Source organism: Falco naumanni, chromosome 4 (genome assembly GCF_017639655.2).
Source record: "Falco naumanni isolate bFalNau1 chromosome 4, bFalNau1.pat, whole genome shotgun sequence".
NCBI lineage: Eukaryota > Metazoa > Chordata > Aves > Falconiformes > Falconidae > Falco > Falco naumanni.
Window position 1 is genome coordinate 69,419,756 of NC_054057.1, and position 12,576 is coordinate 69,432,331.

Below are 12,576 nucleotides of genomic sequence, written 5' to 3' on the forward strand. Positions count from 1 at the left end.
TCTTCCCTTGCCTGGGGCTGAGCCTTGTTGCTGGGAGGATGTGGGAGGCAACAGGGAAAAGCCTTCAGATACTTTATTTCTAGAAACCAAACATTTTCAAAGGCCTTGATGAGTCTTCTTAAATAAAGCCAACTTTGCAATGGGGGGAGGGAGGAGGGGGACTTTTCCTCCCTGCAACAACTGGTTCAGTGATTGCTTCAATGTGGATTAGAGCCGTGTATACAGAAAACACAGGGAAGATGGACATCAGAGCTGACTCGAACAGTTTAGAAAATAGGGACCTATTGATACTCCTAGAAGTTTTATCTTGCAGTTTTGCCCTCTGGACAGTGAGCAGTCACCCACCACAGAGAGGCACAGCCTGTTCCGAGTGGGATACGTACTGTGTGAGTGACCTCCCAATGTCTTAGTATAGACTGGAGTGAATGCAAGGAGGGTAAATACATGTTTCTGCCCGTGGTGTGTCTGTTTCTACCTTACATGACAGAAGTTTCTCAGTGGTACGTGGCGGTACTGAAGCAGATGTATCTCAACTACTGCTAGTTCAGGCTGAGGGAGAAGCAAATGGCTTTGACGTAGGCTCCTGGCCTGTTGTGCTAAAATCTTCATTCATGTTGGTCTGAAAAGAAATCTAGCTGCTTACACTGATCTTTTTCATGACATGCACCAAGTAAACTGCTCCTTCTTGTCTGCCTTGTAGCTTTGTAACTAACTTTTATAAAACGGTGCTTAAAAGAGTGTACACGTTACGCATCTTTGTATGGATTGGTTTCTCCTTAACTGAGGTACTTGGCTTAGACCTAGTCAAAGGAGAGAGATATATTTTCAGGGTACAGAGTAACTTATCTGTGACATCGGGCATTCCCAAAGATACCTCTTACTTTTATCTTCCTATATGCAGGTCTCAGGGTGAACAGGTTTGTTCCTAACTTAAGCACCTCAGATAATTAGATACTGTAAAATGAGGCTTTGTGGTTGGTTTTTTTTCCAATTACATGGCCCTCTTTCTTTTTCTTTTTCTTCCTTTCAAATTTTCTTCCTTCAAATATGATCCCTTTCAAATTTTTTTTCCAGTGCCCAGGTCTCAGACTGGGAAGCTGAAAATTCTGATTTACTGCAGCTTTTCTCCTCACATGCGAATCTAAGCAGCGTGTGCTGGTCCACTGACATGTGTAGCCTCCTTTACTCATGTAAGGCACTCATTTGGCCCTTGATTTGCCTTCCTGATTAAAAATCCTTTCCTCTTCTTATATCATTCTCCTTCTCTGTGATGCAATATGTGATGCCGAAATGCAGTTTCTTTGGCTGAAGCACAACCTGAGACTCTGTTGTTTCCTTTCCAGCAGAGGAAGGCCCTCCACTACAGACAGATCTGTCTTATTACTCCTATGAATATGACCCAGACCCCTATGCATCGGAAGCTGATGTTTTTGAGATTGTGGCAGAACTGACAACAGCAAGCACATTAAAAGAAGTTGACAAGATTCAGGAAGTAGTGACCACGGTAGAATGGTGAGCTGGAAAGCAGGGGATCATAAATCTGGTTTGAGAGTTGATATATAATGTAATAATTCATGTGTTGGGTCAGATGTATTCAGTTCCTCAAAAGAGCTGTTCTTACAACTGACTTGCTAACCTCTTTAGCGAGGAATATAAAAGGCAGCATATAAAAGTCTTGGCAACCTGAATGGCTTCATCCCTAGCAGAATAAAAAGTGACCTTTTAAGCTTTTATCTGCCCAGCTTCAGTGATGTTTCACAAATACATGTAATGAGAAAGTGACTTTTATTCATTATCTTCTCTTTTCAACAGAAATATATAATTTAAATAAAGAGAAGAGGCTCAGAATCAACTCCTGTATGAGTTTGTTCCTACAGACGACCTGCTGCAGAACAGAAACCGAATGATGACTACTTCCTGATGCACTCAGAACTGTAGGCTTTGCTGCCCCGTGGGGGGGATCTGGAGCACTAAGGGGGACACTCAGCATTATTTTTCTGTCCGTTTTCCTGCCTTTTGTGCATCCTCTTTGGAGTTCTTCCAAGGATGGGAGACCAATATGCTGTGCCCTCTAGGTGAGGAAAAATAGGGGCTGGAATTCAAACCTATAGACCATTTCAAAGTGTTTTCTCTACTATCAGGATACTGCAAATGCTATTTCCTAGCTACATTTAGAAGCTAAGTCCAGGCCTTGTGCTTAGCTGAACTGTTGTTTGAGAAAAGATGGCTGAGAAGTTTTCTCTCAAATTATTATAATAAAAATCAGTGTGTTTTGCCAATTATAACATAGCAAGAGGCTAATCATCTTCCTTAGCCTGTAAGTCTACCGCACCCACAACAACATCCCACAAGAGAAAAACTTCCCTAGTGGCTCCATGTTCAGGGAAGTTGCTGGCAGGTACATTTTACAAGAGAAAACTGAAATTCCAGTGTCAGGGCTGAAAGGCTTGATTGTCTACCATATGACTGCAGGCTTCGGGTGGGAGTTTGCCAGCCATAGCAGTGACAAGGATTAGGTGGGTGTGCCCGCTTTGTGTTGCACCATGTGCTGGATCAGGGCTGCTTGCAGCCTTCTCAGCCCTTTTCCTCCTTTGAACCCCAGCATGAAAATAAAGCTGACTCTAGGCACCGTCCTTTGAAATGCTTGCCTGACTTCACCCATCGCTTTTACTCTGCTCCCACTATGTTCCCCATACAGTGGTTGTTCTGGATATAGTAATCTATGCGTAGGCTCTGTGTCTGCTGGCCAGTACAAATCGCTGGTGTCACACACAGGCTGGGCTCCCTTAGACTGGCCTGCCCCAGGCAATGTGGTAAAGCTGAAAAAAAAGCTTTGTGTTTCCAAAAGTGCAGGACCCAAGATTTTTTGGTTTCCCTTCCTGCCTGGAGCAGCATTGCTCTCTTTGGAGGAGTTACATGCGATTGCCTGTTGCAAAATAGTCTTAATATTTTATCTTCCCACTTCTATTGTTACCAGGACCAAGAGTGGGGTGGAAACTCCTTTTGAGGGTGTTTATTGGTGAATGGAAACAGGAAAAAGCTCAGCTCCATTCATTTTTAGGGCTTGTTTACACAGGAACCATGACAAGAATATATCCCAGTATAGACATTCCATTCCAAAATGAAGGCAATTTTATTCCAGAAAAATGTCCACAAGGGGACAAAACAGGAGGTACCCCAGAAGCTGGGCATGTGTAGTTTCCAGTCCTTTTTGTCTGGGGCCAGATATTTGCAGAATGTAGTTGACATGATGAAAGTCTGGGTCTTGAAGTTCCCAGAAATTTCAGAACTGCTTTGTTGGCAAGTTTCCAGGCCTTCCTTCATGGCTGCTTTGAGCTCTCCTCACAAATCTTGACGTGGCTGCTGCCCATATGTACCCATTGCTTCTCAGCAGAGGCTTTTGCCACGTGTCTTCAGTGTGCATGAACAGACCATGTCCTCACTGTGTCCACGCAGCACAGCGGAAGCACTGGCGGCTGCATTCCTGTCTGGCAGGTATATAAATGCCTTTAAACTAAATTTGATCTCCTGTAAGCAACTGGCCTGGCAGACACTGGCTATTGTGTACACACACAGGACTGAGTCAATATTTATCCCCTGGGTAAATAACAGAGCTAGTGTGAGCTGCAACAAGAGTTTGGGGTTTGGGTTTTTTTTCTTTTCTAAATATCAAAGCTGCACAATACAAACCCTGCTGTTTGCTGCTTCCAGCCGCAGCTGTTTAATGCTTTGAGTCTGGGAGAATGAGACATTTAGTCACTCTGATAATGCCTGTGACTAGCTTCCCACAAAAATGGGACCTATGTTCTGGATTATTCAGTCTCCTGTCCTCGGTCCCTTTCTGACTTGACTTTCCTTGTCTCATCCATTGTATGCTTCTGGATAGATACTTGAAGTCACTTTCGATTGCTTGGTCCTTTCATAGATCCTTGGGCAGTCAGACAGCATCACCACCGGGGACAAGGAGATGAAGGTAGGGAGTTTCGGCCAAGTATTAAAACTGTCTTTCTTCACTTTCCTCAGGCTCTGGTACATGTAATGTACTAATTCAAGATGCAGGCATCTCTCCATTGCTGCCAGCTAAATAATTCCTCTTGGTGGTGCCAGCCCATCAATCACAGCCTTGTTCTGTGGGGTCTGTGTGTCAGTGCGCTCACCTGTTTGAGGCAGAGCGGTCTTGCTTCTATTTTACAATCAGAGGAAAAGCCAGAGGGACCCAGGCCCTCTGAAGGCAAAGGTCTTAGCGTCTCTAAACAGAGACAGTTAGGACAGGACAGTGCGTGTGAGGTAGTGTGCCAGGGTTTCTGGATCCTGGAGCCCGACCTCACCTTGAATGCTTCTTCACAGCTTTGGCACTTTCAGGGAAATCACTAGTCTGTCTGCTCTTGGCAGCCTCTGCCTCCCCCCAGTCTTGCCATACCAGACTAGCTCCTTTCTGTAGTTAAAATAAAGTCATTTTATTTAAGTAACTGAATTAGGAACCTGCGATTACCCAGCTGTGGTTGCCTTTTTCTCCCTCTTCTCCCCCCCAGCTTATGGTCCCTCTGTCCATAGCTTTCCCCTGTCCCAGATTTGTTTTCATGTTTCTTGTAATCATCGTTAATGCTTATCTAGGAGGAAAAAAATTCCTAGATTATTTTTCTTCCATTCTCCAAAATCCTACTTGGAGTACAGAAACTCTTTAGGACTAGGTCCGTGAGAACCACTGGATACAGCTTAGCCTTATTAGACTCAGTGGTATTCATAGGCTTTGGCCCAGTTCTGACTCTGAAGCTTATCAGTCATGCTCCCATCCCTGAGAACACAAGGATGTATCGGCACTGAAAACTCAGGCTCCAATTTTGTGAACACTGGCCAGCCATAGTTTGGAGGGAAGGGATTGATTTTTTTAATTGTTTTTTTTAACCAAGGAAGAGACTGATTCAGTGGTGGAAAGCTATAAGGACAGCAGACCTGCTGCTGCTTTGGGCTTTAAATTGTTTCTGGCTTAGAGACGTTTGCCTCCCTCTGTCAGAGGGATGCTTCTCCTTTGCTTTTTCTGATGGTCCCTCATTGTAAAAGAAGAGTGCCCATGGGTTTGTAAGACACAGAGTACTTACATCAAGTTACGTTACTGAATAGCTGGAGCAGTGCTAGTTATCAGTGATTTTTGCTTGCAATCCTTTCAATGAAATTAATATTTATATATTTGTAACTGTACATTATGCAGAGTAATCATTACCATGGTATTTATTTTAAAACAATAGTTCCCTTGTTCTTTCTTGTTCCAAGTGTTTTGGTCTTGCCTCATTCCCTCCTCCTTAATCAGCCTCAGTAGAAAACAAATACGAGAAGAATGTTCAGTTTGCTTGAAGAACATCATTGAAACAACAGCACTTGCCTTGATGACATTGAATCTTGACGTTTAATGCACAATAACCTGGTTTTCATTATTGTGAATAGATCACCTCTTTAGAAAACCTCAGCTTAGATTGAGTTTTGGGGTTTTTTTTTTTAGTACTTGCTATTTCTGAGTGACAATAGCCCTGGCTACAGCAGGTCTCCAGTGTTCAGTAGCTGGCACATCCTCTGCACATGCAGTGCTGCACTCACGGGAGATAGGCTCTAGTTTTTCACCTGCATTTTGCCCCCGCACATACATGTACATGCAAACATTTCCATGACCATTTTTGTTTTATTCACACAAATCTTAGCAAGTCTGAGTCCGGAAAAGGGTTTGTTTTAGATTCTGATAAATATTTTATTAAAAACTGATTTTAAGACAATCTTGTCTGCCTCTTCTTACTCACACTGTAGGCTGTAAGTATGTTTGATCACAGGTTAGTGAGGACAGAAGTCGTGCTTGCAAGTAAAACTAAAGAATTCAGGAAACCTCTAAGGAGGTTTGTTGCTCATTTTTTACCTTGCTGCTTACTGGGATAACGCCCTAGATGAGCTGGCTGTTTTTTGTCAAATTTGCAACAGGTTCCAATAAGCAGCAAGCTTGGTCATCTGTTTCATGGGACAGCTCTTGATTGTGTGTGACATTACACAAAAGCAGCATGGAGTTCTAGAGCAAGGGTTTTCTCAATTCCTGCTTTAATTCCCTTCAAGATACATAATGATTTTTTTTAAAAAATATATCCAGTAATACAAACTTTGCCCCAAAGGAATTACGGATGCCAAGGGTCATTTGCAAAAATAAGGATGAGTGAATGGGATTTGTGCACTTGTTACCAGCAATGGCCTGACATCACTATTGTGCTGCAAGAGCATCTTTGATAGAAAAGCCAGTGCTCTACATTCTCTTGACAGCGTATTTTAGTTTAGGAGAGTACCTTTCATGTTGGTACTTCCTAGTACTTTTGAAAAGTTTATGAATTTGGTTTTGCAAGTGCCTGTTGGTTTTCAGTTTTAGGTAAAGGCAATATACGTTTAAGGACAGCAAGCAAGTCAGTAGCAGAGAAAGAAACAGAACACAGATAGCAATCAGCTTGCAAGATGCATGAGGAAAACCAGACATAGGTGTACCGGTAAGAGCATCCCTGGCAATAAGTGACCAGGTGACAAGTTGCATGCAGTGTCCCAGTAACAGATCTCCACATGTTCAGCACTCCGCATCTTGTCTGGATCCACACCTCTCACAGAATCCTGTGGGCCAGGTTTATTCAGCCTTAGCTATGCAGACAGGAGAAAGGACTTGTCTCCTGGGAAATACCACTCGCTACTCTGGGATACCAGTGTTGTCTTCATCTCATCCCCACTGGATGTTGTGAGTGCCTTGGGAGCAGGGAGCTGGGCTGGAGGCTTATACCAGTGAATCTTTGGAACTTTTTTGAGGCAGTGTTTCCTTGGAAGTTTTTAGGGATGTAGTGTTTTGTTTCCTGTGACTGAAGAATCTTCTTCTCACCTTCTCCCGGAAGTCTTCAGAAACATAGTAGTAGACAAAGGGATCAGCGCAGCTGTTAAAGGTACTGATGGCCAGGCTTACCATGTAGCTGATATACAGGTCACCATACAGTTTGGAGTTATAGCTGGAGTAATGAACAAGGAGCAGAACATTGCTGGGTGTGTAGAAGGCCACCAGCGTGAACAGCACAAGAGCTGTGAGCTTCATAGAGTAGGAGTATCGCTTCCCACTGTCCAGGAGGGCTCGCAATACTGAGCAGTAGCTGAACAGCATCACCATCAGAGGAACGAGGAAAGCACAGGTAATCAGGCAGGTAAAGTAGTAGAAGTAATACCCGTCATCCTCGTGCCTGGGGAGAACATCATGGCAGAGAGTGATGTCTACCCCATACAGGGGATACGACTGCTGCTGCAGAGTCAGGGGCAGGGTGAGGATGGCAGCACAGAGCCAGATAGCAGTGCAGGTGCAGACAGCAAAGGCAGGGGTGCGGAAAGAACGTGAAAAGAAAGGATGCACCACAGCCAGATACCGGTCGACACTGATGCATGTGAGCAGCAGCACTGAGCAGTACATGTTCCCGTAGAAGAAAGCTGTGGTGAGCCGGCATAGGCCTTCCCCAAAGGGCCAGTTGTTCCCCAGAAAATAGTAGAAAATCTTGAAGGGCAGCACCAATACAAGCAGAAGGTCTGCTGCAGCCAAGTTCATCAGAAAGACAGTGGAGGTGAGCTTCTCAGCCCTGGTGGCCAGCACCCACAGGGCTAGCGCATTTGAAGGCAGCCCCACCAGGAAGACGAGGGTGTAGAGGCAGGGGATGAGCCGCACTGTGACCACGCTGCTCAGCTGAGAGCATGTGGCCTCGTGTATCAACAGGTAGGTGACATTGTTTATGGTTGCCTTTTCCCCAGGGATGGCTCGAGGACACGGTGTGATCTCTGATGTCGTTACCTGCTCGTTGGTGCTGTTCTGAGAGTAGTCTGTCAGAAAACACAGTCTGTTACTTGCTGTTTGCGCAGTTACCCTTGCACTTTGCAGAGCAGGCTGCATACATAATGCTTTACCCCAAAGGCTACGGTTTTGCATTTTATGCTGTCGTCCCTAGAAGTGGGAGTATTCTGTAAAATGCTGTTGTGCAATGGGCGGAAAAAGCCAGCTAATGGAATTAGGTCTGCAGGAGTAACCATCAGCAACCTTACTGAAAATGTACACAATTCCTCTGTCGTGTGGTTTCCCACAGCTCACAAACAATTGCCAGGCTGTACAACTATCAGCGGGCCTGGGAAACCAGTAAAGCAATTCGTCTGCCCAGCTTTCCAAAGAATCCCAAGATCTGGGGCCACTCCAGGGTAAAGTCATGGCTGTGGGCATCTAGCTTTTAGCTATGGGTTTTTTGGTTTTAAGTTCTCTCTGTTTTACTTCTCTAATTTTTCTTTCTTTTTCTAGTTTCTTCCACCCCAGTTTATTTTTCTTCTGTATCAGCTTCTATCACCTCCTGCTTCAACTAGAGTATGCACAAAGCTCAATTAGAGCATGCTCCCATGCGAACTCATTAAAAAATATTCTAGGGAACTTATAAAGGTACCACTTATTCAGTACTTTAAGAAACAGCAGCTTTTCAGCCATAGGTATGTACTCACCATCGTAGTCCGGAGAGGCCAGGCAGAGTCCCCAAAAGGCACAGCACAGCACAAGCCTGTGTGACAGCCATCCCTTGCTGAGGGTCCCCATGCCAGTGCAGGATCCGATAGGGCGCTGCTGTGCTCAGAGCTGTGTGGGAAAGGCAGTATTAGTGACCCTGCTTACGCATTTCCTTCTGTTAGTCCTTAACTCACGGAAGCACCAGGCTTATCCCGTGAAGGATGAGGCGTATGGGGGGCTGTCACGACATGCGCAAGTATGCCTGGCTTAAGCAAAGACTTGACTCCAATGCCAGACACGGGACTGGGAGGGGCGTATGCATCCAGATCCAAAGTATAATGGGGCTGTACTTCATCGCAGAGCTAGATGATGGCTCAAGTGACTCATTTGGGCCTCCTTCCTGCTCCAGAATATTCCTAGAAATAACAAGTGTGGTCAGATTTGATGTAGTCTGAATTTGGTTTAGTGTAAACTGAACGCGCGCACCTCTGACCTCTTCTGTCAAACATCCTTCCACCCAACAGAGACACAAGTGGCTCTGTGTGGGATCCGAGGTCTTTCCCCACACCCTCATTCAGAATGCTTTCTGGTGCAAGTTGAGAAGATCTCACACACACACACCCCCCCCCCCCCCCGCAGAAACATAAACGAAGTGCAAGAGGGCTGCAGATCCAGACAAACTTCCCCTGCTCCCAGGGATTACACCGGGCTCTTGCAGCCTCATGTTGCGGCAACTAAAGGTTTTTACTGTCTGCCTTGCCGCCCCCAGTCAGGCCGGGCATTTCAATTCTGTTTATATCTGCTCCTGCTCCCTGGCTAAACAGGAGACAAAGCTCCTGCACCTTCCTTCTTGATCTCACTGCAGAGGTTGACTAAAAGTCCTGTGGGTTGGAGCTATTGCATTTGAAAGGATCAGCAGTAGCACCAGCCCGGAGCACCATAACACACCATCAATAAGGGGCAAGGTCTTATGGCTTGATGGAGACACGGTGCTTCCGCTGATAAACTGCCAGGAACAGGGAGAGCAGCTCCATCCAGCAGGAAAGGGGCCTGACAGGGGTGTGCAGGAAGCCTCTGCTGTTGAGTAGATAATGGTGCGTTTCAGCCACTCTTGCCCAAGAAGAGCTGTGTTTTTCCAGAGATGTGCAGTCTCCACCCAGCAAATCCCCAAGAGGGTTGAGCGCTCTGTGTTAGGTAATGGTTTGGAGCAGCAGCGTACTGCTGCCGCATACCTGCTGGTTGGATGGAGAGGACGACACATGTAATGTTGTAAGAGGGACTGGCAGATGTTACCTGAACCTTTAAGACCCTTTGCTGCTTGGTCCCCCCTTCTCTAACTCCTTGAGAGTGCCTTTCGTGCTTTGCCTTGCACAGCATGGCTGGGGAAGCCCCCACTTCTCTCCCATTGCCTGTGTCAGAGCCCCAGCATGGCCACTTCCCAGTGTCGCCCACTGGGTAGGCCAGTGGGGCAAGAGATCGTAGCTTGAGAGCTTGCTGGATTTTAGGCTTTTGCTCTCCAGTCTCCTGCCTGGTTCTGCAGGGGAGTAAAGACAGAAGCTGGAGTCCAGGCAGTAGGAACTGTAAATTTGGTTTGGCAACCTGAGGAGTAGTTCATTTCTTTCTCCTCAGCTTATGAATGGCCTCTTCTGTGAAGACTGCAAATCTGAGCCTGGCTGCTGTTTGATGAGATTCTTCTATTCCAAGGAGAAAATGATCCTATTTCCTTTGCTTTCACCATATTCCCACATCCTTGTGCCGAGCGTGTTGAGAGGTGGAGTTCCACTGGCAGGGACAGGGAAGATGCAATGTTAGATGTTTTGCTTTTGTGATTCTCCCAGGATTTATGAACCATTACAGAATGACTCATGTGGCCACATATTTTCCATGCCTCAGCCAGAATCTTTTCCATGCTCTGTATGCAAAAAATTAGACATAATCAGGCTCAGATAGTGTGCAAATCACAGCCCTGCTTCCTATGGCCAGGTCTCTGGAGTGGAGCAGAGAGAGGTTACTCATTGCTGTACCCTTCATTTTTCAGATGCTGATTGATCTTTAGTGACTGCTTCAGATGCAGAACAGCTTGCTTGAAAATTCTCATGCCAGAGGTTTGTCATGGCTTGTTAGCATCTCTTTAAGTTGTGTGATCCCTGCCCTGTGGGGTAACAATTTGGTTTTAAAGTAATCCATTGTGCAATAGATCATCTCATGGGAGAAGGCGCTCTTTTATTCCATGGCTCTGAACCCAGAAGATGTAATGCTGGAAAACAGGCTAGGGATTTTAAAGCTCAGAGGGCGGGTACAAACACCACCTGGCCTGTCCCATACATCTTTAAGGCTTGGAAGAGCAAACTGTGGTAGGCAAATAATGGGGCTTGCTATTTCTGATCTGTTCCAGTGGCACCAGGTAGTTCTTCAGCTGCAAGCTGTCAGGTGTGAAGACAGAAATCTTGGTGTCCCTGATACTTGCCCCAGGCTAAGCTTGCATTTGCGATGCAGACCCGAGGGGCAGCTGACTATGGAGGCAGCAGCTCTGCCTTAGAGCCAGCAGCATCAAGCATTTCCACCCATGTCAGCACAATCTCACGTTTTCCATGAATACAACACTGGCTCTGCCTCTCCCAGCCGCTGGGTGTGCATGTGTCTGCGCCTTCATGGAATTACAAGGCATAGAAAACTTCCACTGGCTGTTGAAATAGAAACGATGGTCCTTTGAACCAGGATCCACCACCCCCCACCACCCCCCAGATTTGTCTTTGCAGGCTCTGGCACATACAAGACGACTTCGTGCCTTGGGCACGCCTCCTGACTTTGCCATCACACCGTCTCCCCATCCTCTCACTTCATCAGGTCTCTTACCATCTCCCCAGAGACTCTGGGCAGCTCCAGAGAGACTCCCTGCGTGGCTTCTCTTCTGCTTGTGTCACAGTTCTCCTGTTCTGCCGGGATCCCACCCAATCTTTTCCCTCAGTTATGCCACACTTCTTGTGCACAGTTGCGCTCACATTCTCACCGCTTGTAAGCCTTCTACTGGTGCAATATGTTTGAGGAGACAGGGTTTTTTTTTCAGAACTACTCTTCTGCTCGCTGGCCGTTTTCACTTCAGTATGTAGGAAGTCCACATAAATTCATCTTTCAGGAATATTTGAAGTTTATTAGCATCATTACAACTCACTAGATGCTCTGGAATACCTTCTTTTGGTTCTTTCTCGGCAAGATGATGACATGGGGGTAGGGGTCCCTTGCCTGATAGAGGCAACATCATCCCTTTTCAGCACCGGGTCTCGGATGATACTTTTTGGATTCACCTGTTAGCACAGGTATGGTTTAGAATTGCTAGGCTTTAACTTAGGCTTTAATTTTGATGAGTGGAAAGTAGAGTGTACCTTTAGTTTCATTAAGGTTGAGTTACTTAGTTCTAATCTGGAGGAACGGCTAAAGCATGAAGAAAAAACTCATGTTCACAACATACGTCTAGATGACCTCTCACTGGTTTGCAACCTCATCTTTCTCTGTGCATCACTGTGATATGGAAACATTAAAAAAAAAAAAAAAAAAAGGCCTGAAATATTGAAGACTGAATTCAGGTACTCCCTTTAGCAATTCTTAATTTAGAAAACCATTAATTCTTATCCCATCCTGCAAATCTGAAAGATTTTTTTAAGCTGGCTGTCCTTTCATTGCCAAAGCTGTCCACTTGCTGCAATCTCTAACTGTTCCTGGGTGATGTCAGATCTGGCCATCCCTCCGCTTGAGCACAGGGAATGTCCTCTTCGTGAGGAGTCCAAGATCTCTGCGAGAAGACTTGTGTAAAGTGGACTGCGTCCTCTGAGACGCCACTACCATGATTTTAATCAAATTATTCCATGCAATTTATGCATCAGAGGATTGTTATTAGGAGAACAACAGTTTGTTTCCCTGTGAGCAAGTAATATGCTGCACAGAAAGCAGAGTTGCCTTTTGTTATGGCAACAGAAGCGTTGGGAATGATGTAAAGGAAACTCCTATCAGATCTGGGTCACATCACTACAGCTTAATTTGCAAAATCTACACAT

General features: G+C 45.6%; 2 protein-coding genes across 6 annotated transcripts in view; one reads left to right on the forward strand and one right to left on the reverse strand.

Moving 5' to 3' along the window:
* The window catches only part of CPAMD8 (C3 and PZP like alpha-2-macroglobulin domain containing 8), a 53,994-nt gene extending 51,712 nt beyond the window's left edge, over positions 1-2,282 (forward strand). For 4 of the 5 annotated variants that reach the window (XM_040589875.1, XM_040589876.1, XM_040589878.1 and 1 more), the window contains 2 exons: positions 1,344-1,512; positions 1,813-2,282. In XM_040589875.1, coding sequence (XP_040445809.1) covers positions 1,344-1,512; position 1,813 — 170 coding nt within the window. In that variant the 3' untranslated portion in view covers positions 1,814-2,282. The remainder of the gene's footprint in view (positions 1-1,343; positions 1,513-1,812) is intronic. The other variant, XM_040589877.1, reaches the window with a different exon arrangement.
* A 3,765-nt stretch (positions 2,283-6,047) lies between these two features.
* F2RL3 (F2R like thrombin or trypsin receptor 3) lies at positions 6,048-8,993 on the reverse strand. Its single transcript, XM_040589892.1, has 2 exons — positions 8,524-8,993; positions 6,048-7,863 (listed from the first exon to the last, which is right to left on the reverse strand). Exons 1-2 carry the CDS (start codon positions 8,612-8,614, stop codon positions 6,788-6,790), a joined length of 1,167 nt encoding a protein of 388 aa, XP_040445826.1. The 5' UTR covers positions 8,615-8,993; the 3' UTR covers positions 6,048-6,787.
* Between the last annotated feature and the right edge of the window lie 3,583 nt (positions 8,994-12,576).